The 25,463-nt window shown below is 39.3% G+C and overlaps 1 protein-coding gene across 14 annotated transcripts; it reads right to left on the bottom strand.

Moving 5' to 3' along the window:
- Positions 1–108: 108 nt before the first annotated feature.
- On the bottom strand, positions 109–25,441 carry synj1 (synaptojanin 1). Of its 14 annotated transcripts, none has more exons than XM_023962637.1 (34): positions 25,336–25,438; positions 25,153–25,244; positions 24,182–24,339; positions 23,904–23,990; positions 23,300–23,567; positions 22,892–23,117; positions 22,095–22,178; positions 21,413–21,433; positions 18,929–18,990; positions 16,388–16,484; positions 16,062–16,237; positions 15,551–15,632; positions 15,294–15,446; positions 13,857–14,022; positions 13,590–13,613; positions 12,932–13,123; positions 12,462–12,546; positions 12,152–12,292; positions 11,872–12,064; positions 11,631–11,789; positions 10,835–10,991; positions 10,549–10,675; positions 10,252–10,464; positions 10,076–10,154; positions 9,607–9,772; positions 9,280–9,462; positions 9,103–9,144; positions 8,592–8,720; positions 8,359–8,400; positions 7,783–7,824; positions 6,492–6,544; positions 6,228–6,417; positions 5,155–5,474; positions 109–3,542 (listed from the first exon to the last, which is right to left on the bottom strand). In XM_023962637.1, exons 3-34 carry the CDS (start codon positions 24,303–24,305, stop codon positions 2,343–2,345), a joined length of 5,283 nt encoding a protein of 1,760 aa, XP_023818405.1. In that variant the 5' UTR covers positions 24,306–24,339; positions 25,153–25,244; positions 25,336–25,438; the 3' UTR covers positions 109–2,342. The 14 variants fall into 14 exon arrangements, with proteins under 14 accessions (XP_023818405.1, XP_023818413.1, XP_023818416.1 ...); XM_023962651.1 differs by adding an exon at positions 4,711–4,734 and having other exon boundaries at positions 3,431–3,542; positions 25,153–25,441; XM_023962638.1 differs by having other exon boundaries at positions 111–3,542; positions 13,857–14,013; positions 25,153–25,441.
- Between the last annotated feature and the right edge of the window lie 22 nt (positions 25,442–25,463).

Raw genomic sequence — 25,463 nt, 5'->3', positions numbered from 1 at the left:
TAAAATTCTATATTTCCTCCCTTTTCTGGCTGTTCAACAATGGTAATGGTAAGTATATTTCTGTGGATTTTTAAGACCAGAACTACAAACATAAAATGTAAAAATTTGTCTCAATTTGACATAGATTTATTTTTGCATACATACAACACAAACTGCATCATACATGAATGTGCCGTCAGCTGTGCACATTAAATATGGAACATTAGATATTAACATGAACTACGGCTTTATGTATTTAAATACATACAGAATATTTCACAACACAGACTCTTGTTTACTATGGGTTATAACAATAGGAGAGGGCGTAAACTTCACTGAAGGAGAAATGTTTCCTTAAACTTATGACATGACACAGAGCGCCGGCTAGTTTTTTATCTTTACTGCTGATTACAGTAACTACTGCACACATGTAAATAAATATGTGTAAGAAAATGTAGCCGTGTACATTTCAAATGTTTCAGTAAATAACTGTTTTTGTGATGAATAAATAGCACAAAGCAACACTTGGCTGGTATTTGAATAAATCTGTTATCCTCCGTGATCCATTATAACAAATTATCCAATTCCAAAGGTCAGGGGAAATGTCATCTCAGACTTTTGTGTGCTATGATGGACCTAATTTGCTTATTGAATTGTCAATAGTATCTAAAACGTTAGGCCAAGTACATCGTGAAATACTGACATCGCTTCCAACTAAAAATATTGCGCGACAAATGAGCTAAACAAGAATAAACGGCTGTGGATAGATATCACAGGAAGATCTGAAAACATGGAGGAGTTTTAACACCCAAGACTCTGTTCACATCACTGGAATGTTGGTTGCAGCGTGGCTGAAAATCGTTAGCTGGAAAGGTTTTCTGGCAACTCTTTCCGACCGGAAAACTAAAAACAGTAATACATCAAGGTGTCGATGTGGGGAATTGTCCTTTCATGCTGTTACAGAGGAATATAAGACATTTAGACATTCAGTTTGCCAATCAACAGCAAGAGGGACGGCTACAGCTGGAACGGTTACATCATGGTCTCATGAGCAGGTGGAGTTTTTAAATCTGCAAGGAAACACGCAGCGTATAGTTCGAGAGAGAAAAGACTTTTAAGCCCTGGTCCAGTCTTGAATCTGCACACGCCCAAACACAAACACAACAGACAAACTTGCACCTGTAAATACAGCACATCACATCCTACCACAGCGACAATTACATGGTATTTATAGTATCTGTAACTTAGAAATGGTAAATGTGTTTTCTAAAAGTAAAATCAAAGTGCCCTCTTTATTTTGCGTGACATGGTGTTCCCTGCCATGTCCCGCCATCGTTTGACTGTATAAACATACACAGACAGTCGCGCACACATGCTTTGTCCTCGGTTTATGATTGTACGCTTGGATGTTTTGGCTAAACCAAGAATAGAAATGAACTGAGCTTGTGTATTCTGTCTGCAGCATCTCCTCCAAATCAGCTCTGCTGATAAGAGCAGGGGCAGGACAGTGCACACAGCGTGTCAGTGCATATCGGTTACGTTGTACCTCCTCTTGCAAGTATTGCCATGAGAAAGTGTTGCACTATCATTAGAATGCCAAGTATAATTTCAGATATGGACCCCAAAAATACTGCTGGGCCAAGGATATTAGCTTACAGACAAAGAATGCCGACCTGAATAGAGAGAAAACAACAATCGGATGATATTACAGAGCATCAGTCCTGTGGCGATTTAGTTTAACTGATAAAAAAACAAAATTGAGTCACTTTGTAGCAACATAAGAGTGCAAACAGAACAAATCTTCAGTAAACATTGAAAGGATCGAAAGAAAAATGTCCATACAACCTTCAGATTTAACTCTGATGAGATGAGTCAAAGTGATGGATGAGGATGGCTTCGAGTCACATGAAGCATCTGTAAAGCTGTTTCAGTGAACCCTTCACAGGCTGCAGATGCCGTGTCTTGATATTGCACATGTGATTTTTAGATATACTGATAGAACACACTGTCAACACACAGGCACGTATTTGCTGCAATAAATACAAGTAAAGCAATTCAAAGCGCGTGGAAATCTGAGGGATGAAGGAAACGTGGCTGTTGCAAACATCCATCCATTGTTCTGCCTCAAGATGAAATCCTTTTTCTGTGGCTCAGAGGGGATTGATATATGCCCTTTAAAATACAGTCCTTCTGGTTCATACACACAAACACACATACGTACATTTACGCTCTTATCATAGATCTATACATATCTGTAATATGGCCCTTATAATAAAGGGTAATATTATCTTTCTGTGGACTCCCTAAAGAAGAAGCAGCGGTTAGCGTGTTCCTGTGGGAGCTTGGATGAATTGGTTACAGTTCTAGTTTGGTGAAAATGCCGCTGGAGAAGATAGCCACTCAGGCTCGGAGTCAGTTACAGAGCGAGAAGGGTGGTTCTGCTGTTTAGATACGAGGGGAACAGGAGCGGAAGATAACCACTCGGGTTCTAAGTCCAACAGAGAGCGAGAAGGATGGTTCTTCTGTGTGGACACCAGAGAGGCAGGGGTGGAGGACAACCACTTAGGTTCTGAGTCAAAAACAGAGCTAGAAGGCTGGATCTGCTTCTGAGATGTCAGGGAAGCAGTGGCAGAAGATAACCACTCAGGTTCTGAGTCAAACACGGAGCGAGAAGGCTGGATCTGCTTCTGAGATGTCAGGGAAGGAGTGGCAGAAGATAACCACTCACGTTCTGAGTCAAACACGGAGCGAGAGGGTTGGGCTGGAGCTTGAGATAAAATTGAAGTAGATGGGAAGACTGGGTTTTGTGTTTTAGCTTGGGATGAAAAGTCCAATTCGTCATCAAAAGTCACCCACTGACTTTTTGGCATTGCCCCTAAGGAAGATGGTTGGGGCTGAGATGCAAGGGAAAGTTGAAGGGAAGGCGGAGCCAGAGGCAAACGGGGGGCAGTCGCTGCCTCAGGACGGTTAGAAAGCAGGGATGTGGAATTTTGATTAGAGGGTGGTCCAAACAGGGACATGGTCTTTTTGAGTTGGGTGGTTGGTGCGGGGGTCGGGACGAGCGGTGGAGTAACAGCAGAGGACGTTTTCTGAAGGCTTGCTTGATGCTGGAAACTGAAGTCTGGGGTGAGCGGGCGGAGCTGCTGAGTCACAGGTCCAGTAAAAGGATTGGTGCTGCTGGGTCGGGCTGGCAGGGGGTCAGTCATGAAAGCATTCGGGGAGGCACGCAACGTCTCCTGCGACCTACTGCGAGACGGCGCCGGCGGAGGCGGGAGTAAGGAAGAGGCAAACGGCGACGGGGTAGAAAGCGAGGAAGAGGATGACGACTCCAGAGCCTGGAGGTCTGACAGAGCAGAGGGCTGGTGTGAGAAAGACGATGGCAGCGTTGTGGAGGAAAACACCGATGGAGGAATGGAGGGTGGAGCACGGAGGGAGGAGCCTCTGCTCAGTGACTGAGTGCTGTGCCAGGAGGGAGAAGAGGACGAGTGGAAGTCTAATGCGAGCGTGTCAAAAAGGTCAGGCCTCCATTGTGCTTCTCTTTGGATTCCATTCAATCCATTTGTCTACAAAGATACAAAAAAGAAATGTCAGTCTGACCGCAGAGTCTGAGGAAACACAAAAAAGTACCTTCCATTGAGACACAATGTTAAGCAAAACAAAAAACCTTTGAAAAGAAACATTAAAAAAAATGTAAAAAATAAAGCGGATGGCTGACATGAAGACTTAATGTTTGTTTTTTTATTCTAGCAAGTTTCAAGTGAACTACCGAAGTATAAAGTAATAGACTTAATTTAAAAAGAGGCCCATAAATGTGTGCACTCTAAACAAAACAGCAAACTATTTGATACTTGTAAAGATTTCAAACCTAGTTTTTGGACATTCAAGGTATTTGACCCGTTTTGTAATCGTTTAAAATCATCTTTCTAAGCTTTTCTCAAAATTCTTTCTGTCGAGAACCGTCTGTCTCATTAAGAGTCAAGATGTAAAAATCAGAAAACTGTGACTAAAATGAGTCAAAATGCTTTTTGCTACATATTCTAGACAATAGAAAAGCCGGATTTAAGACTCATAAAAACCCCAGTTGCACTGTTATTTTCAATTTTAAGGATGTTATGTTAAAGTTCAATAAAAGTTAACTAGTTAGACTGGCATTCATTGCTATTATTTTATAACAAACCGTGAAATGTATGTTTTATTAAGATGGGCCTAATTGTACTAAGATGATGTTCTCATTTTGTTCTAAAATGAGTCATTTGCACTTATTACACTGTTTTTTCTCTCTCACTGTAATCAAAATTAAGTACAATAAAACTCAAAATAAAAACCATTCGTTTTAAGTTAGCAAGAAATACTTTTTATTGGGCTGTATTTTCTATTTAACACTTAACTTTTTTAGCTCATTTGTTATTATTTTTTGGTTCTAGATTTTGATGCCTTATAAGATTTCTTGTTAAGTAAAAAATACTTGATGCATGGAGATATAATTTCACTACTTTCTAGTCTACCTCTTTACATTACAGTGACCACATGGCAGGATAACTCAGGAGATGTGACAAAGAAACACACACACACACACACACAAAGCTTTCCATTTGACCAAATACATCCACATAAAAACAATGCAAAAACAGTAACAAAAATATGGAATGTGGTTAATGAGTGAATTTGAGGAAAATCAGAGGGCTGGAGTGTTATGGGGGCGAGGCAGATAAGTGGTTTTATATCAAGTACCTTTCACCCTGACGGCTTCTCCAGCTTGCGAGAAAGAAACAAATACATCAGAAAGACAGAAGCAGGAAGAAAAACCAAAAACTAAGCTGATTTAGTTTGAATCTAGGAATCTTTCAAGTTAAATTCTAGGCGTCCGTTTTTATTTTGTATAAACTTTATTAGCTTATTTGTTTGCAGAAGGCATGGTCCGGTTTCAAAAATGGTCTCTGTAAATGTCTCCTTTTTTTCATTTTTTAGTTAAAAAACTCTTAGTTTGAATAGTGTTCAAAAGGCAAAAAAATAATCCGTTACAAAAACAATATATTTAAGGTTGTCCTCAATCAGCCATAGTGTATTTGTGTCAGAGGGTCACACCGGCCCGTGTCTATCTGCAATCAGGGAAAAAAAATCGAATCTTATGTTGCTTATGTTCCAGGATTTTACTAAAATGAAGTTGGCACCCACCTGTGCAGCTGGGGCTGTCTCGGGTTTGTCAGCATCAGGTGGCAGAGCATGAGAGGAGCGGGAACGGGGTGGAGGTTTGGGGGAGGCGAGACCCTGCTGAGGTCCAGCCAGGGTGGTGGAGGAAGAAGCGGCCACAGGTGGAGCTGCTGCTGGAGGAGCAGCGGGCGGGTGTGGTTGCAGAGGAATTGCAAGTGTGGGCTGCATGGGCGGAGGGAGTTGTGATTGAGCAGAAGATGAGGGAGGTTGAGGCTGCGGCGGGGACTGAGTCTGGGGTTTTAAAGTAAAGGGGGCTGCAGGAGGGGGTCCTGATGGAGGAGGACCTGAGAGAAGAAACAAGAGAGTGCAGGAAAAGTTTACTTAGACCTGAAGCAAACTAGAGGTACTTCTATAATGCCCCATCGTCACAATTTTCTTAAAAACCTACATTTTTATGGCGCAAAGTAACATTGACACACTGATTTTGACTTGCAAGCATTTTTTCATATTTGCTATTTGCCCTTAGGTGGCGATTTAATTTGATTCATAAATCAAGATCAACTATTCACGGTTTTCGTACAATTTACTATATTATGTCTGAATGGTTGCTGCATGTCTGTCTTTTTACTGGATGTATACAAATTCAGATAAAACATTTAATCATTTATGCTTTTATTTAGACCAGTAAACTGAACTTCACATTCAATTTTTCATCTACAAAAAAAAAAAGATACATTTACTTTTGAAGATTTGTTTACATCTGGTTACAGTAGTGCATCTGGTTTGTTTAGTTTATATATTTAAAGTTGTACATTTTTCTGCGATTTTAGAGTGATGATTACATTGTCCGAAGTGCATTTGACCTTTCTACATTTATAAAGATCATGAGTCAGCAATTTTAGACATCTTAAATATTTGTACTCCATTATTCTGGAATAGATTATGGATATCAGAGTATTCATATTCTCTTTCCAGCCCTGCTTGCTCGATTTTTTGGAAATTTCAAATAAAAAAATAAAAAAATCATATGTAATCTCTCGTTGATTATAAATAATTTGGTACACTGAATTTTTATGAATATATATATATTTTTTTACCCAAAGGAAGGTCTGGTGGTTTGACTTGGGCACTGGGATTAGGGCGTGGAGCTCCAGGATGAGTATCTGGAACCGGCCGAGGGGCCCCCGGATGAACCTCTGGGATGGGCCGCGGTGCTCCAGGGTGAGAGGGAGGTGGCGGGCGAGACTGAGGGGGCATACTAATCACTCCAGCTCGAGGAGGAATATTCTGGAAAAAGAAATTTGGTTCCAACACAAGTTTCCCTTGTAATTCATGTGGTTATTTATTGCATGTACGCTCACAGGTCTGGGAGCTCCTCCAGGTCCTGGAGCCCCAGCAGCAGCTTGTCCACGACCTAAAAGGAAACAAACACATTTCAGGATAAACTTTGAGGTTAAGCTCAATCATTTATAATTTGACTGAAAGTTTAGGGAAAATAGAAACAAAAGAAAGAATTGGAACAGAACATCAAGGGTTAAAATCTTTCCAAATAAACTGCAGTTTAATTACATTTCAAATTAATTTGGTTTCTGTAGAAACCTTTCATGTAAAAAGAACAGCTCAAGGTGCTGTCCATAAATACAAACAAGATCACAAAAATACCGATCCCCACAGATGCAATACAATTATTAAATACAGAAAAACAAACACAACTAAAATAGAAATTATACCAAAAAGCTAAAAAAGAGAGAACCCAGAAGGTGCCGTCAGCCCTGCCCTCGTGTTGGGTGGGGTGTCAGCATCTAAGCAGCAAGAGCACAACTCATCCCCAGCACCTCCCGCCCCACAGTCCCCCAACCCCCGGGTCCAATGAGCCCAACGTGGGAACACCAGGCCAGGCAGCTCGGAGGACCCGCAACAAGAGACGCCAGAGGACAAACAGGGACAACACTCTGGGAGCCTGAACACAAACACCCCAGCCGAGGGTGAGAAGACACTTGGAAACAGTGTTCACCACCTTTCAAATTACAATAGAACATCACCTCCAGAGCTACACCTGCCCTAGACTTGTTTTGGTTTATTTGGAACGAATATAAAAGGAGTCTTTTGTATTAAGAGTTTCTCTAAATAATATGTGTATAATTTCCATTGAATTGCAAATAACAAAACACATTTCCGGAGACTAGCAACATCCTCAATAACACCAGTCACTTCTGAGCTGCATGAGAGGCAGTTCCTGTTCAAACATCTTCTCCACTGTTCTCAACATTTTCCCACACCACTTAAATGTCTTCCTCTGTATAATTATCATTGCCAAGTCACCTGATAAGCACACACCCCCTTTCTGTAAAAGATGGCATCAGTTAACCACAGACGCCACACAAGGGGCTCAGGTGAAGACAAGTTGCCAATAGGCTACAAAACTAAAACCCATTTCTCCACCCCTGAACAGGCATATTTTGTGTCAGAGCTTTGGGACACAAGGCATGATTATAATACGAGAGGTATAATCTTGTCATTATACAACAAAGAAACAAAGAAGAACCGCACAAAAACAGTCATGGAGCAACAACAAACCTAGGCAACAGCCAAACAATCCTCCAGTGGTGCATGTATGTCAAATATGTCTATGTTGGGCCTTTTGGCACTCACCTGCAGGAGGATCTGGTCGAGGAAGAGCGGGGCTTTTTGATCCTTTGCAGCACAAAGGAAACCAAACCACAAAAAAGTGATAAACAAGCCACAAGATTTAAGTCTTTCCAAAGACTCCAATGATTCCACCTTAGATGGTGGTTCCTTCTTGGCCAATAAAGAATATTTTTACAGTTGCTGGTCAAAAACTAAAACTCAGTCCAGTTCTAAAATACAATCAATGCAATACTCACATCTGCATGGATGCATCTCCGTACATTTAGAGCTTTATTCTATTCTACTGAGCTACAGCCACCATACCAAATCTATCACACTACAGCAACACATTTAAAAGGGAATGAGGACATCTTGTATTCATAACAAAAAGGGTGTAATCTCAGATCTTTTCATTACTCATTTGTACTGTGTTAGCTTATTTATTTTTAAAAACAAGAGAATCTTATCATATCTCTGCCACAAACGCAAACACCACTAAACGTTAACCACAGTGAAGCCAAATGAGTCAGCAGTTCCACATATCAATGTTTGTGGGTGGCTACAAAATATACAGCATCTACATCTCTCCTGGTGAGTTACCTTCACTGCCTCTCCTACCAAGCAGTGGGCTGGGACCAGCCTCTTCAAGAGGAAAAACAGAACATTTTTGTCTCAAAAGAAAGCTTAGACAGAACAAAACAACAGATCCAAAACGTGACATTCGGAGAAGAAAGAAGGGACTTTTATCCGGCTGCTCTCAATTGAGTTTCAGGAGAAACATGTCTGGCTCAAATGAAATCTATTCCCAAAAAATTGGGGGTGGGGTTTTTTACCTGATGGTGGTGGAGGCCGTTGAGGTGGAGCAGGTCTAGCAGGAGGGGGACCGGGTCGAGGGGGTGGTGGCCGTTTGGGCTCCAGGCTTCCAGATGGGGGCGCGCCAGGCTGGAAGTCAACAGGAGGTCCTGAAGGAAAGCCAGAATATGAGAAAGCCTATTTTCACAAACAGGTTGGACCAAAAATAAAGCTCCAAACATAAGTATTTAAAGGATATATGCCCTCTTTAAAAAAATAGATATTATAATGAAAAAGTGATAGACTAAAGCCTTTAAGTATTGAATTTGTACCACTATGACATGATTGGACACCAGTATTAAGCTAAGGACCATCTGTTCAAATCATCTCCTACCACCTTTCTACTTCTAGGCAAAGAGAAAAAAAATGAAGCACGTTGCACACACTTAAAGAACCAGTGCTATAAAATATTTCTCAAAGAGAAACATTTTATTGTAAGACATTAAATATTCTTACAATACACACATATGGCACTACCACACATTTTATTACCTGGAAATTCCAATCTCAGAGACAAAGGACTTATTTCCATTTCTACATTCCACAAACAAAAGAAAATTACAGTTTATATTCCTGCAGATAGACTTAGTTTGAAGGAAGGGATTAAAGTGGGCTTTTAGCAAAATAAAAGCAGTAAAGTGTGATGCAGTTTTGTGTAGTGAATTTTACCTTGTGATGGTCGGGAGGGTTGTTGGGAACGACTGGGCCTGCTGGGAGCAGCGGGTTCCCCGTGGGTGGGTGAGGGACAGGGACTACTGCGGGGAGAGGGCAGAGGAGAAGAACCGGGACCAGAGCCGGCTCCGGGCTGCAGGTGCTGTGGAAGGATCTCCTCCACCTCCTCATCCACTTCACCTGAAAAAAGAGGTAGAAGAGAAAAAGGGCTTGATCAAAAACTCTAAGGTGTACAGGTTTCTCTATGATATGTGGCATGAAGGATAGAAATAAAAAATAAAAAAGGAGCCCCCCCCCAAATGTGAATTCATGGTAACAACTCACCCTCCATGTCAAATTCATCCTCATCCACATCAGCATCTTCGGCAAGCAGGGTGGAACTGGCTGATGTGGGCATGCTTCCAAAGATCCTCTCCACACTCATCTCCTCCTCCAAACTCTTGATCCAGCCCGGGCTTCTGAGGCGAATGTCAATCACCTTTCCAAGAACCTTGTAGCCACAAACACATGAATCAAAGACAAAAAACAGTTCAAAACATACAGAACAGCTTCAAAAGGTTTTTAGACAAGAAGCAAAAGTGGCTTAAATTCAGCAGAACTACCTATTTAGGATTGGTTTAGTTTTGACTGACAGATATTTCATGGCTAAAACTTTTGTTTTTATTTAACCTAAAAACCAAAAAGCCAGAACAAATATGGAGTGAAAAGTCACTTCAAATTTCAGTACATTTTTTAAATTGAATGTTTTCAATAATTAAAAGTGGGGAAATAAGAATAAAAAAGCAGAACTTACAGTGGAAGCACTCAGTGAAAGAGCTGCCAGAGCAGAATAACCTTCCAGGAAAGTAACCCACATCTTTTCCTCAACAAATCTGGGTAAAAATAAAAAATAAAATTAAAAAGTCAGAGAGGACAAATATCTGACAGTAATTATGAGTCTGCATCTCTGTGTTGTGACCCCAAACAGACCTGATGAGGATGACCTCTCCAAAATTGGAAAATTTATCCAGAAGCTCGTCAATTAGGTCATCACTGAAGTAGTCATCAGGCCCAGAAGAGCACAGCGATACCAGGATGGTGCCATCTGGAGGCCCCTGCTTGCCAATGACATCTTTATAGACCTGGTGGCGAGTCTCAGGGTCCACTTCCAGGATGTCCACATCTATTACTGCCACAACAGGCCTATAAGATAAAGATACGATTTTCAGACAACCTTAAATATCAAACATAAACACTTTATTGAAACATCTAAGCCTCCGTAGTTACCTGTGGTCTGAGGTCTTCAGCTCGGCCCTGCCGTAGTACTTTAAAGCGCCAGGGCTCCATGCAAATTCTGGATCCCCCTCATTATCTGCAGAAGTGGATGGTGCCCCAACAACATTCAGCTCCTCTGCTGTTAACCAAAGACAAAGACAGCTTATTCCTTTAAAAGCTTTTTCTTTTTCTCCACACACAACAGCAGCAAAAAAAACAAAAACATTGTAATTGACACGTTTCAACAATAAAACACAAGGGAAAATGTTTTTCCTGCATTATTTGTTCTGCAACTAACCCGTTTTGCTGAAGTTCCACTTTCTCCTCTTCCAAAGTATGCGGTCCGTCCAAGCTGGAGTGCGGCACTTCTCACTGGTGTCATAATCGTCTGAGAAAAGGTCGTATTTGTAGGTGGGGGCGAAATCTATCTTTCCCTCAATAAACCCCCTGAAGATCTGCAGGATACAGTTGATAGTGTCAGTGGTTTGAGGGCCAAATAAATGAATTTCTATTTCATAACAAATAATTTATGCTTATATTATGTACTGCCCTTGCTCCTATGCAATAAAAAACCCTAGCAAATAAAATGCTGACAGCCATGCACATTTTTTTGATAAACATTTTTTAGTGACCATAGGAATTTACAAAAGTTTTTTGTGATTTTTAAAGACCCACTTCAAGGAAAATAAAGTTTTTGGTGCTTAAGACGTGGTATTTTTCTGGGGATGGAGGACATCTATTAAGCAAATTAAGCTTAAAATTGCATTTCTGAATATTTCTTTATAAAGCCTTGTGAATCAGACAAAAAAATGCAGTTTGAAAAAGATTGCATTTGGGTTGCAGAAAAGACCCTGGGTGGGCCACAAGCTCCCTGCTCCACAACAGGGAGGGGAAGGGGAGGGGGGGTGTGCTTGCTACATGCCAGCGGTCTAAGTTCTAATGAAATGCAGAAACGATGTCCTGGAAAATGAGACAGGTTTTTTGATGATCAGGGTGGGTATTTAAGATCAGCTGCCCAGAGCTTTTGGTTGGTGTACTGAAACGAGATGACAACAGACGACAACACAGTCGGATCTCAAGTCGGACAGTCGTACCGCTCCTGCATTTTTTTGCTCCAGCAGCTGATCCCCAGCCGTCAAAGCCTCCCAGTTCTGCTGTCGGATGAGTTCCTTCACTTCCTCATTGGGCAGGTTGATTCGGTAGTTGAAGTCTCCGCACCAGAATACGTAATCATGGGAGTACAGCAGATGACCCTGGAGGACAGACATGGAAGCTGCAGTTTAGGCAACTAAAGCGGCACGGAGCCCAAAAAGCCCCGCTGTAAACAGCTGTTACCATGGGGAAACTGAGTCTGCGCGTGATCTCGTTGTAGTCATCATTCCTCTCTTTGACTTGGGATTGGCCAGCGGCAAAATGGGAGCACACAAAGCAGATGCTGGTGGTGTGGAACAGCAGGCGGATGCCCACACCTCCTTTATTACCTGTGGCCCCACCCATTCCAGTTTTCACCGTGTCTACAGCTACATCTCTGAAAGAATGTAGAATCTTTAAGTTACAATGATTACGAAAAACGTAAATGATACTTACAAAAAAAAAACTTCTGTACGGTTGATACCTGATGTAAGGTGCATGCTGAGGGCGGATGAAGACAAACAGACACACTCCTACAAGCTGCTCTGAGGCTAGCAGCACATACTTGTGGTCCCTGGAAATGTTTTTTTGAAGCTCAGCTGCCCAGAGTTTTTGGTTGGTGGTGCTAAAACCAGAACAGACAATAACAATTGAAAAAAAAAGACACGGAAAAGCAAACACTAAATAATAATAAATATAATAAATGAAATAATTTCTTTTAACACAAAACCGTTCTTTACCATTTTGACAGTTTGTTTTGACATTATCATTAGGAAAGAATGCTTGGCACAAACCTTGCACTGACAATGTTCCCAGCATTCAGTTCAACCATTTCCTCAAATCCGATGGCAAAGATATCTATGGGGTTGGCTTTGCTGTCTAAGGAAAACCAATAGAGAATCAGCATTTTAACTCACATACAGATTACAGGACTTAAGACTTTCTGCAGATTGGATCAAGTTGAGCTGTACTTTTAAACCTTATTTTTAATGTTTTTATCCTTAGCTAATCTTTTTATTTGTTTTATAGTCTGTTTTATTTCAATTATTGGTCTGTGCAACACTGAAGTCTAAGTTTTACATGTTTTAAATCAAATTCTATAGAAGAAGTGCTATTGAAATTTAACTAAATTGATTTATTAAGCAAACATATCTAACTTCTAAACAAACAACAGTAAACTAATCCATAAAAAATATGTATTTGTTGGAGGTATTTTTCTAATTAAGATATGATCTCTGTGCGAAACAAATAAATAAAAACAAACCTTGGAACTCAGGATGCCCGGCTTTCATGGGAGCATCCAAAAGCCAGTCGTTGAGTGTTTGGTTGCGAAAAGCTATGCTGCGGAACTGTTTACCCCCGTTCACATTCCAGGTGCCAACACACACGCGGATTTGCTTCGGCCTCGTGTATTTGTGGTAGTTTTGACACATTCCCAGCAACACCCTTGGAGAGGCTGCCAAAGGGAGAAGATTAGCATTAGACTGTGGATTTTAGTCATGAAGAGTGTCTGTATGAAAGAGAACAAACAAATGGAGAAAGGTTGTTCGATCCTTCCATCAGAAAAAAAAGATAGAATTCATACACAACAATGTTAAATGTGTTGAGGGCATAATAGAAAATATGTGAATGCAGATGTGTTGCATTTCTGAAAACATTCACAGAATAAAAGCTTGATCATGGTTTATTACTGTCTGTAGAATTCTACCAGAATTCTGTGTTTAATTCTTAATTAGAACTGAAATTGTCTCCTTAAAAAAGAAAAACCTGAGTGTCATGACGATATTAAACAGACAGTGGGTTAAACCATCACCAGTAAGAGACTGTAAATGACTGACGAACAGCAAACACCAATGAAAAGACAGCTTTATGGAAGGGGAGGAAAACAGTATCTATCCACTGACTGCAGTCAGTTACTGTACCTGATTGTAAGACAGGCTCAGTGACTAGCATTGTTTAGGACAGCAAAGGGGAGAGAAGGAAAAAAAGCAGGGGGTTATTTATATTATTGAAACAGATAATGCTGGAAGAGCAGTGTGTAAACCGACATACTGGAGCTCATCAAAAATGTACCAAAACAAGGAAAATAATAACATTTTTCACTGTTAGGTTGCTGCTAAGATGCTTAAAATTAATATTAATAATTGAAATATAATCTAAAATGTATATGCTGTATTGTCAACAATTACCATAAAGACTGGAAGTGGTGAGCAAAGCACGAGCTTTGTCTGCCAGGTCACTGTTCAGCGTGGAGCCCAGTCTCAAGATGTCAATGGCTTCCTGCTTGGAGGTGTCAAAGAAGTTGTTTTGGATGGTCCGTGTAACGGAGCGCGCTCCATCTTTAAGCTTTCCGCCCTGTTAATCAAGACAGAAAACAATACAAATATTAGCTCTCTACTTTGAATCACAATGGGGATTTTTTTGTTCCAATGTAGGAATGAAAAAGACAACCACAAAGGCAATCATTTAGGGATTCAGTCAAAAGGCTTCAGAACTTGGAGGAATTCTTTTTTGTTTGGTGCAACTTTAACCTTTTAAGATGGAGCTTTAATATAACGATGTTGTCCAAATACAACGTAAAAGTTGAATATCTGGACAGATTTCTCCAAGTTTGAAGTGAGGGAGAAGATGCAGACACTTTATGCAGGAATCATAAATTATAGATTTCTGCCGCGCCACAATAAAATATTCCAGAGCTCCTTCAACCAAAGTATGTACAACGAGGATGAAAAAAGGGGAAATAAAGGGGAAAAAATAACAATTCAGAAGATTCCATTTGCTCCGTATTCCATCAATTTCCCCTTCATTTATTACAAAGACAATGAAATGTAAAAAGTTCACCAGAAAAAGGCCCACAGTTTAAAAAAAAACACCAGCTATGAACTTACCACACAGGAAGAGAGGTCCAGAGGACAGCCAAAAGAGACAGCATACAAAAGTTAACAAACAGAAACATATTGTAGCTACAGCAAGGCAAATGCTTCTGCTCAGCTATTGTACTGCTCATGAAAGTCACAAAAAAGACTTTTTATATTTTCAACAAACCTAATGATCAATGTTCACACTTTAATAACTTCATTTAGTTTGAAAGTTTAAAGTAAGAAGCTAAATATTTGTTTACATCTATTTTTTTTTACTACAACTTTGTCTTTAAATGCAGAATTTAAGCAGCAGGTAAGAGAAAACCTGCAAGGACATTAGAAAAAGTACACTGTTAACCTTTTTCACTTTTATTGTTTTTAACAGTCAGACTGTGATAAAAAAAAAACAATTTCTGTTAATTTTTTCAATAATCCAAGCAATTTTTAAAATGTTTTTGATCAGTTACAAATTAAGTTTTAAGCTCAGATGATGGTTTAGTTGAAATATCAATTTAACAATTTTAAATATTATAAGCAGAAATGCACAAGACATAACCCCTTTCTGTGTTAAATCTCTTTTTATTTCCACCTTAATATTGATGGTCAAAAATAAAACACCTTTAATGACTTCATATCATGACATTTCTGAGCTAGAATTGCCAATAATTGACAAAAGATTTTCACAAATAAAAGAAAACTTTTTCACAAGCTGCTCTGCACAATGATGTTTTGCATCATTGAAAGGTCGATTGTTTTTGTGCATACCTTGGCTTTGCCATCCAGAGCACCAGTGCCCGCATAGATCTTACTGACGGAATCCCCGTTAACAGACCACATGGTCCGAAAAACCTCCTGGAACCGGGCCACCAACTGGGGTTTCTCTGTCAGGCCCATTTGTTCTAACTGCCTGGTCAACATCTAAAGATAAAAAAAATAAATAAAAGTATATCATATTAAAAATATCAGTTAAATTCCTTTACATAGCACAGAAAGAACAACCCTCAACACCGAAGCCTTCCTACCTCAAGGCCAAAAAAGGCTTGAACACTATTGGTTCTGTCCAAACAGTCCAGGCAGTTAGTCCTCATGGTCCCCCCCTGAGTCCTGAGAAGACATGACAAAGATCTATTCCAGATGTTTTTACTCACTCCAGTAAATCATCTGTGATTAATATTTAGCGTCACAAGAAGATTAAATAGTTCATCCCACTTGTTTATAAGAAGATGACAAAATAAGAATTGCTCTTAAGCTGTACAGAGCAATGGATTTATACACAGGCGAGACATTTTCACTCAATCCCTGGAAGAGGAACTAGAACTACACGTCTCTTGGCTGTTCAAAGACGACCTGTGAGGCTTCACAGGTCATAACAGGAACATCACTTGGAAAAGAATGTTCAGAAATCGTTTGCTTAACACAGCATCTTTTAAAAATAAAAAGAAGGTGATTGTAACTAATATATACAGAGAATAGTTAAAGGGCAAAGTTACTTTTAGAAATTGTGAAAAAAATATAGGTGGGATTTTGTGTTACCTTACGATGCCAGTTTCCCCAGAATAGTAGAAGAACCCACATTCCTCTATGAACTTATGGAGCTGAGGCTTCAAAACGCTGTGGAGTTTGTCGGCTTTGCCACCCTTCACATTTTGATGGTAGTCAAAGTTGATCATTTTCACTGAGGCTGAATGCTCCGACGCCTTCAGGTGACTCTAAAAGCGATGAAGATGAAGTTTTCTCATTAAAAAGCACCACAAATGTATTACTGCAACATAAACATACTTGGAAAATGCACATTTGGCATCAACAAATGCCTTTTGATAAATATCATTGCTTAAAAGATGAAGATCGGCTCCTCTCACCTGAAAAGCCTTGCTGAGCATGTGTTCCCCTTCCTTACCTCCGAGTAAGTTAATGATCACCTGCTTTCCATACAACCTGCGCAGGGCAGCAAAGTGTCTGCAAAACAACACATTCGTGTATATAAGTTACCGTATATTTAGTTGTTGCTTGATTAAAAAACAAAGCTGTCAAGAAAATCCCCAACCAGTTAAAAATGAAAATGGAATTCTGCAACATAGCAAAAAGGAAGGTATAAGGAGTTTAATACCAGGTTGGCTATTTATTATTTAGCAAAATGATGAATAAGAAACCTTTAGGCAGGAAAACAGCAACAACATATCACAATTTGTTTCATTCTATGTGTTCTAGGCACATTTTACAAAGACTGGGAGAATTGCCAAATACTTGGTGAGAGAACAGCCTAACTGTTATGTAATGCAGTGTTAACAAAAGCTTTTTCTTGGTTTTTCTAAGACAGTTTCTTATTTTTTCCCCCTTCTGTTAGTCCTGTCCAGCAGCTGAGGATACAGCAAACAATGCATATGTGTTAGTGTGCACAGCTTCTCTCTATACATTGCTTTCTCCGCAAATTGCGCTAATGGTTTTTTGTTTTATTTTTTTAAAAATTGTCATGGATTTTTTTTTTGTCTTATAGATTTGACCAACTATCAAATAAACTTGAAGAAATATTGTTTGTTTTGGTTATAATTGTAAATAAGAACAAAAGTTATGTTCTTACTTAAAAGAGGATAATATACCGATTCCATGAGATCAAATACCATAAATAGAAAACTAAGCAAACACCATAACACAAAAAACTAAAAAAGAAAAACAATTCAGAGAATTTTACAAAATAATATCAAATAAACAAAACACAACAAGGTAAGGCTAAAGTAGCATAACTCTAAACATTAAGGTTTAACATTCCCATGAGGTTCAATCCACCTTATGCACCTTAAGGTACTTTTCAGCCATGTTCCCAGTCAGGTTTATGAATGACACTAAAGCTTAAACACAACAACATCTGATAAATAATATTCTATAAATTGTCAAAGAAAAAAATGGTGTGGATGCAATTAGGAAGTATGAATTATAAAAAATGTTTTGGTTTTTTCATTCACACTTAGGAGAGAATCTAATACAAGACTTTGAACTGTGACTGACCAACACCCTACAGATTTGATCAGCTAACTGACCACAGTAGAAGGAGATTATCTTTCTAAAACACAATCCTATTGCGCACAACTAGAAATGCTCAAAAGCACATAAAAATGCACGGTCATCAAATTTCCTACTAGTGAAATTAACAAAATGTTAAAGGGCCTACACTATTCGATTCCTATTACCTTTGGCACACAAACAAACATTTTTTTTTAATTAAATATGTTATTTCCTAAATTCTTTTTCAACCCGGAAGTAAGATGACTGGATCTCTGAGGCCCTGACTTTCACTCCTTGTGGGTGCCGCCCATTTCACGCCGTTAACCTAGAGCCGGCATCCGCAATTATTTGCCAAACACTGCTAGTTCCACAGAGAAAGTGGGTGTGTGTGTTAGCCTTGGAGCGGTGCTGGCAGTGCAGACTCTTCCCTGAAGGGGCAGTTCTCATTGGTCTATGTCACAATGTGAGAACCTGCTCGTTTTCATGGGTTGGGAGGGGCTGGTGCTCAAAGCGCAGGTTTTTAGAGGAATACTCAGAAATGCATCAACAGATCAAACACATTATAATACACTTAAAAGCTCAATGAATTGCTAAAAGTTGAGCTCATGATATTGAAAAGTCTGAAGAACTATCAGTCTACTATTATTTTTTGATAGCAAAATGTTGTTAAATGTGGTAAAAACTCAAAACTCAGCTGATTATTGGAGTCTGCTTTGGCTTGATAAGATGAGACACATTGAGGTGTGGCACATGGTGCAGTCCACTTTACTATAGAGAGTGTGGAATTAGGAAGCGTCATGACAACTTCAGAACAGTAAAAGATGCTGTAATGTATGGAAGACGCTGGCAGCTTCAGTTTTTTTGAGAAAAGTTCAGGACCCAAAAAAAAAAGGGGGACAGATGAACTAAAGCAGAGTGAGGGAATGTGAATAACAAGAGCGTTTAAAGAAACCCAACAAATGGAAGCTCAACCGAATAAAACAAGTGTTATAAAGGTTGTAAACTGCAGGGTAAAATAAAACCTCCCCAAAGCAGGCTGAGAGGGAAACATGTTGACTCATGACGTTGCATTTTTACTGAGACAAACCTGTCGACAAAACGTTCATTCAGTTGATGTCACAGCTTGTCTGAGATAAAATTACTGATAAGTCAGCTTTAAAACCCCAATCACAAGTATGTTGCATTGATAGTTCAACATAAAAGATTTTTAAAGTTGACTGTGCCTATCACGAGGGATCATAGTTAAACTTTTTTTCAAATTAACTTTATATTTCCAAGAATTAACAAGTGCATTAAGGAAAGGCTCTTTTTGATGACACCTTAAACTTTAGGTGTTCTGTTTGGGACACAGTTAAAAACCACAACAACATACAGACTGCTACCCAAAACATCCAGATTACCTTTCAAAAGCCGGGGCATTAGCCTCAAATCCCCTTGAGAGTTTCACACGATGGGAACCAACCTGCAGAGACACAAGTCAGAGTCCTTTTCTTTCATAAAGATGACAAAAAAGCAGGCATGGCAGATGCCCAAAACACCAAACGCTTGAAAATTAGGAGAGAAATTGGAAAAATGGAAATGGACAGATGAGCAAGGGATATTGTCCAAATAAAAAAAATATAGAGGGAGAGACTGGATAAGTACAACGTCTGAGAGGCAGAGTGGAAAAACCTTGTTTACATAAAGGCAAAGCAGCAAAGACATTTTCTGGTCATCTCTCTAAGCCTCTTTGCCCAAATTTTATAATCTTTCGCACCACTTTAAACAAGAACCAGAGGAGAACGCATGATTACACTAGACTGCACCTACTCAGAATTAGCAACAAACGGGCACTAGGGTTTTACCAGGAAGACTGCTCTCTAATGCGGCAGGTTTCAACAAGTTCTTTGGATTCCTTCCTTCATTTTATTTCTCTTTGAAGATGTTTTTCTAAATGAGTTAGCTTTTCTTCATTTAAGCAAAACCAAGTAAATACTAACGCTGCACCATGTACAAATCATACTTCCCATTCCAACAATGTTTTCTGAGTCATGGTCCTGTCAACTGGTAATTGATAAGAACCATTTTTTCTGGGAGTGTTATAAAGATCAGCTCTGTGCTCCTTAAGCTTATTACTGTCAACGTATCTTTGTCTTAGCTTTGTGTTCAGCAGCTTAGTTTGTTTGCACATACCTATACTTGGCTGATCCTGTGTGAGACTGGGATAAACCAACCTCAATGTCACTACAGGTTTTTGCTTCGGTTGTGCTTGAGGAGTCCATGAATATTTAATAACTTCCTGAGATGGCATCTGACACGGCTCGGGTTGCAGGTGTACAGCAACGACACAAACCTCCAAACACTGTTAATGACCTGTACCATTAACAACCCATCTCTGCTAACTTCTACAATTAGACAATTCCTATAGGTGTTTATCTAGGGTGTAAATTTGTTATTGACTGTTTCATTTTGTGGGAACATATAAATATCATCCACAACATATGAAATAGTAAAATGCATCATGTGGAGCTTTTGTCTAAAAGTAACCTATTCTCTTAAAGACCTACTCATAGGAAATTTGTTTTTTGTGTGTGTTTTTAAGCTGCTCTTATGACATTTTTCTGAGGACATACATGAAGAAGTTTTTCTTCCTGTTTTGAATTCTTCATTCAAATCGTTGTGAATCAGGAGCAGGCCAAAAAACCCTGCCATTTGTTATGTAAGAAATAACGCTCCGCCCAATTCTGATGCATTCTCTTTTAGGCGACTAGATCCATGTACGTCTTTGTTTTCCTCGTCTAAGTCGACATCTGGCTCCAAACTGTATAGCCGATAGCTCAAATATTGCTCGCCATTTTTGTTGCACCGGTAATGTTAGGGTGTGAGGGATTGTAAGCTAGCGGGAGAGCATGTGAACAAATATCTCTTCGTTATGGGTGACGGGAAAGGGGGTGGGGCTGCTCTTTGCCAAAAGTCCCCGCCACTACTCAGAGGCAAATTTCTAATTAAACTACAGCCTCTCTGCAGAAACTATGTCCTAGAAAACTAGCAAGGTTTTTTGACATTTTCATAATTGACAGACCACTGGGAACGCTTTCAAAATCGGAGTGGGAATTGAACTACTGTATTACGCCTTAAAGTGCAGTTCATTTCAATGGGATTTGAATACCATGACTGTTTCAACTTTCTCTTGAAACTGAGAACACCTGCTCAACTACTTAAAATATGAATATTTTTAATATTTGACTGATGGGAGTGTAGCTAACTGTTCTTCTGGATAAAGCAAAATTACACATTCTGTTCAGGGACAGTATGGAGGGGGGGGGGGGGGGGGGGGGGGGGCTTACAATCCACAGCGAGCAGAGGGACCAACAGCTACAATGGTGCTTTCGAAGCAGGCAAAGAATAGTTCTGTCTGAAAACAACCCCAAGCCCCATTACCTTGTGTTCTGACCAAACCAAAAGCCTCCTGCTCCAACTAGGTGAATTGGCTTTTAGTCATTTCACAGCACAGTGGTCCCTCGTTTATTGCGGAAGTTACGTTTTAAAAATAACCGGTGAGAGTTGAAAACCGCTAAGTAGAGTTATAGATGTTTTAAGGCCATAGAACCCCTCACTACACACTATACACTTTTCTCAGACAAAAAAATAACATTTTTACATTTTACTCTCTTGTTTAGATCCATGGAGATTGTTTGACAAGGTCAACAGGACACAGAACACAGTGCGCATTAATAAATAAAAAGCTGGCAAAATTGCACCAAAAAATCAGCAAAATAAGACCACAGCAAGGGACCACTGTATATAAGGAAATCATGTTTTATCTGTTTCGTAGCTATTCTAGCGGTTTTAGCAGATTGAATTAAGGTAAGTGGTTAGGGGTTGTTTTTAGATCAGATTCTCACCTGACCAAAGAAGTCTGGGAGCTGAGAAAAACAAACAAAAAGCCCTTTACCAACCACTACTGCTATCATTTACCCCCAACCCCCCCACAGCTAACTGAACTTCCAGGTCTGTGCAATGTTCTAGGACAAGGGCACTTCACATTCCTTATGTTGAGGAATAAAAAAAGAGTAATTACTTCTCTTTCCAATGTCCAAAATGATTTCTCTGAGAGAAATACGGCTTATGGGACCTAAAAAGGCAATATTATGAATCCGTGTTCTTTGGCATTGCACAGAGGAACAGCTTAAAGCACCAACACAGACAAAGAAAAGATAAGAAACCCCCCCTGCCCTATGCAAAACAAATAAGCATGGTTACTAGAGAGGTTATTGTACCAGGTGGGGGTTCACATCCAGTCCATTAGGGGGCCGATTCTTATTAAGGTGTAACAAAACACCCTTAACAGACTTTTTCTGAATACAGCAAGAAAATGTGTTAAAAAGAGAATATGCAGTTTTATGACAAGAGGTGCTTTGCTTTGCATCTGCTGCTGCATCACACACAAATCCACAAATGTTTGTTGTGTTTTGGTTTGTTGCTGTCAAGTACCTACTAACTGATGAAGCAAAATTGGAGTTTATTTTATAAATCAATTGAATACAAAAACTTCAAATAAATGTGTGTACAATTAGCTGCTATTACCTGTATTCCCGGCTGTTCCCAGAAAAGTGGAATGGACCCACGGATCTGTATGAAGGATGAGACTCTGTCTTCAAGGAAAATAACCTGTTGTTAAGGAAATAAATATATATTTTAAAGTTTCTTTCTTGGATTAAACTGGCGCCCTTTTAAAATGTAAGAATTTGACAAATTCTAGTAAAAATACGGGGGGGAAAAAAGACTTGTGAAAATATGAATCGTAATCTTTAATATTCAAGTAAGGGCGATTAGTTTGTATATTAAAATACCGAAGAGCACTTGGCAGGAAGTAACAAATATGCAAAGCAAAAACAAAATCAGAATGCGATTTGTTTCAGAGGCAGACGGACTACATTCCACTTTGCTAAAAGTCAAACAGAAATCTGCCAGCACCACATAGACGGAAGAGGCGACCTATGACACCTTAAAATAGAATCAGGAGTCAGAGCAAGCATACAGTGCTATACAGTGTACCTAAAACTTAACCTGTCAAACCTGTCAAAAACACTGAAAGCATAGGGATATTCCTTTTTTTAACAGAAAACAAATTGTTCTCCTCTGAAACAATTTTAGTTACATTTTAGTAGTAAACATTAAATTAAATTTATTTTAGCTTGTGATTAAGCAATAAAAAAGAAAAAAGCAGTCTAAGCTATAATACTTTTTAAAAGAATCAAGGCATCCAAAATAGTATAAGGAAAATGGAAAAAAAAAACAATTATTAAAGTTTTTTCTTTTAATTCATTTTCAAAGAATATAGAAAAAAGAGGCTCAATGAAATGATTAAATACAACACTGACCTGTTCTGTTTCCACAAAGTTGGCCACTTGCCCGTCATCATTTGCTCCTCGAACATTGAACCGAGTGCCAGCTCGCTCTGAGCTGAGCCGAGAGAAGATGCAGGCCTTGGCTTGTTTATGCCCCGCATAAATGGTCCTGATCTCCACACTGCCACACATCAGCCTCAGCAGCCAGTCCTCACAATTAACTCCATAGTGTTTAAGGTGCAGATGCAAAGACTGGTTCCTATTGTTGCAAACAGCAGTAAACACAGAATGTTGGCAAATCCTTAAACATGACAACAAAACAAAACTTCTGAAAAATGTGCAGAAAAACCAATATTACTTGAGATACTTTTACTAAGACGTATCCATACCACTGCACTTGTAACACACACACACAAACAAGTCAGAGTTCAACATCCTTACCAGAAGAAGCGGTTATCTGTGGTATCTTCTAGAATCCTGCGATGTGCGTTGAGACTCAAGTCCAGGCTGACGCCAGTGGAAGACCAGGCAAAGTAGAAGTGACCTGAGTTTAAGAGCTTACGGACCTCCGCAATTCTGTCCTCGTCTCCTGGATCGTTCCTCAGTGATATAAAATCTGTCTGTGTGACCCTGAAAACCTCTGAATCCTGCACCTTGCCTGCAGAGCTGCATCCCGTCACAACCACAAGGCTGTGCAGCATGGAGTCACCTGTGAGAAAGAAGTAGATATTGCAATTTTTCATTCTAAAGTAATAAAAGAAAAAGAAAGAAAAAACACAGTAAAGTTGAAAGGTAAAAAAAAAAAAATATTTGGACTTTCTTGCATCTACTTGCAATAATTCACCAATTGGTGGAATTTCAATAAACCAAAATCTTTAAACATTAACCTCTAACCTGTGTTTTACTTGTTGTGAAAACAAGAGCTTTCAAGGTCATATAGAAGACAGGAGTAATCAGATTATCCAAATATAAATAAATAAATAAAATATTAACAGAGAGAAAAAAAACTAAGTGTGCTTCAATGCATATTTTGCTGTTCTCTTACCCAGGTTAAGACGAAGTACACCAAGAATTCCATAAGCATCAACAATCTTTGTGTATGTACTTTTAATGGCCTCCTTCTCTGCAGCCGCTATAAGAAAAGTATGATTGGATAAGTAATTGCAACTTTAGTAGTTAAAATGAATAAATGCGTTCAATCACATCACTTCTATGTTAGGGATGACCCCCTTTTCCTCCTATGGCTCAACTTTCCTGGTGATTTTTCTGACCAGAAATCTCAAATGATATCTTATAATTGTGTAATCAAGCAAGTGATCTTACACAGAACAGCAACAGCCCCCGATTCAAACATCAGGCATTCGTCCCGGGACCTGGTTTCCACTATGACACTGTAAGGAGGGGGATCCAGCTTGTGGTAGATGCGATAACCTTTGCTGAAAGCCATGGCTGATCCGAAAGGAAAAACTCTAAGTTATGGTCTGCAAATAAAAAAAACAAAACCATGATCAATATATTAATACGACATAAACATATGATCAATCTGACTATGTTACATGTTAAGTTCCATTGCAAGTCCCCCCTTATGATCAGCAATGATGGAAAACGTGAAAAATATTTGACCTTTTATTTTAAAATGCCTTAAAGTTGTTACTTTATAGAAGATACAACTATCACAGGAATATATTCTAATCTGTTTGTGACATGTTTAATCCTTCCGAACGCATAACGGAAATGCGCTGCATATACGAAACCAGGCCATAGCGGAATATGACACAGACACCGGTTTTAAAAGTTTATCTTTTATTTATGTGTCGCTAAAAAATAAAGTAACAGGTTGCTACTGTAAGTAGCAAGGCAACTGTGTGAGTGCGCAGGTTAACTTAACGGTTAAGGCCGGGGACTACAAACACAACAATCTCATTTCCAGCAGTCACGACTGCAGAATGAAACTGCGGATGGTCAAGTCAAGCAAAACTGGACGCTACCCTAAACAGAACACCATGTGAAAATAAGACCAAAAAACCGAGAAAAACCTTTAAAAATCAAAACAGGTGCACTGTGTGTGTATTCCGTATTTAGCGCTAGCTGTTAGCTTGATTAGCTAGATTAAATCACACATAGCTAGCTTGTAACATTTTATCTGTTGAAAGACCGTTGGTGTATTCCAATTGTGTATACAGTTCGCAAATATAATGTTTAAGTATATATGTTTAAATAAACGTGAAAATAAAAATAAAAGCGTTCGGTTTCATTAAACCAAAGAGAGGAAGAAGAACAGCATCTCGTCCTACCTTCACCCCCGCCGGGTTTATACTCGGCTGTCACAACAAAATCCTTCCCGGTTTGCTGGCACAGTGGTACGTTCCCATTGAATACACACCTCCTTCACGTTACCGTAATACACAAAGTAGACCAAAATGTTACAGGAAAAAGGTATAAGATGAAGAAAATAATCAGGCTGGAATGCTTCTTACAATGAATGTTACTATTAGAACAACTCCTTTCAATTATATTAAGTCGAATTCGAACGCTTGGCTTAAGCAGATAATCAAGAAAGCAGAAAAAAATGTTCGTGTCCACGGTTACGTGTGATTGATAGACG

This window comes from Oryzias latipes, chromosome 14, assembly GCF_002234675.1.
Source record: "Oryzias latipes chromosome 14, ASM223467v1".
Lineage (NCBI taxonomy): Eukaryota > Metazoa > Chordata > Actinopteri > Beloniformes > Adrianichthyidae > Oryzias > Oryzias latipes.
Note: the sequence above shows the minus strand (reverse complement) of the source record. Positions and strands in the feature narration are given on the sequence as shown.

Coding starts and splice junctions, on each gene's coding strand:
- synj1 (XM_023962637.1), bottom strand. CDS start 24,305: ATGGCTTTCAGCAAAGGTTATCGCATCTACCACAAGCTGGATCCCCCT. Junction 23,568..23,903: donor TGTACTTCGTCTTAACCTGG/GTAAGAGAACAG, acceptor TCTTTCTCACAG/GTGACTCCATGCTGCACAGC. Junction 3,543..5,154: donor AGACAGCCCCAGCTGCACAG/GTGGGTGCCAAC, acceptor GTATCTTTGTAG/ACAAATGGATTGAATGGAAT.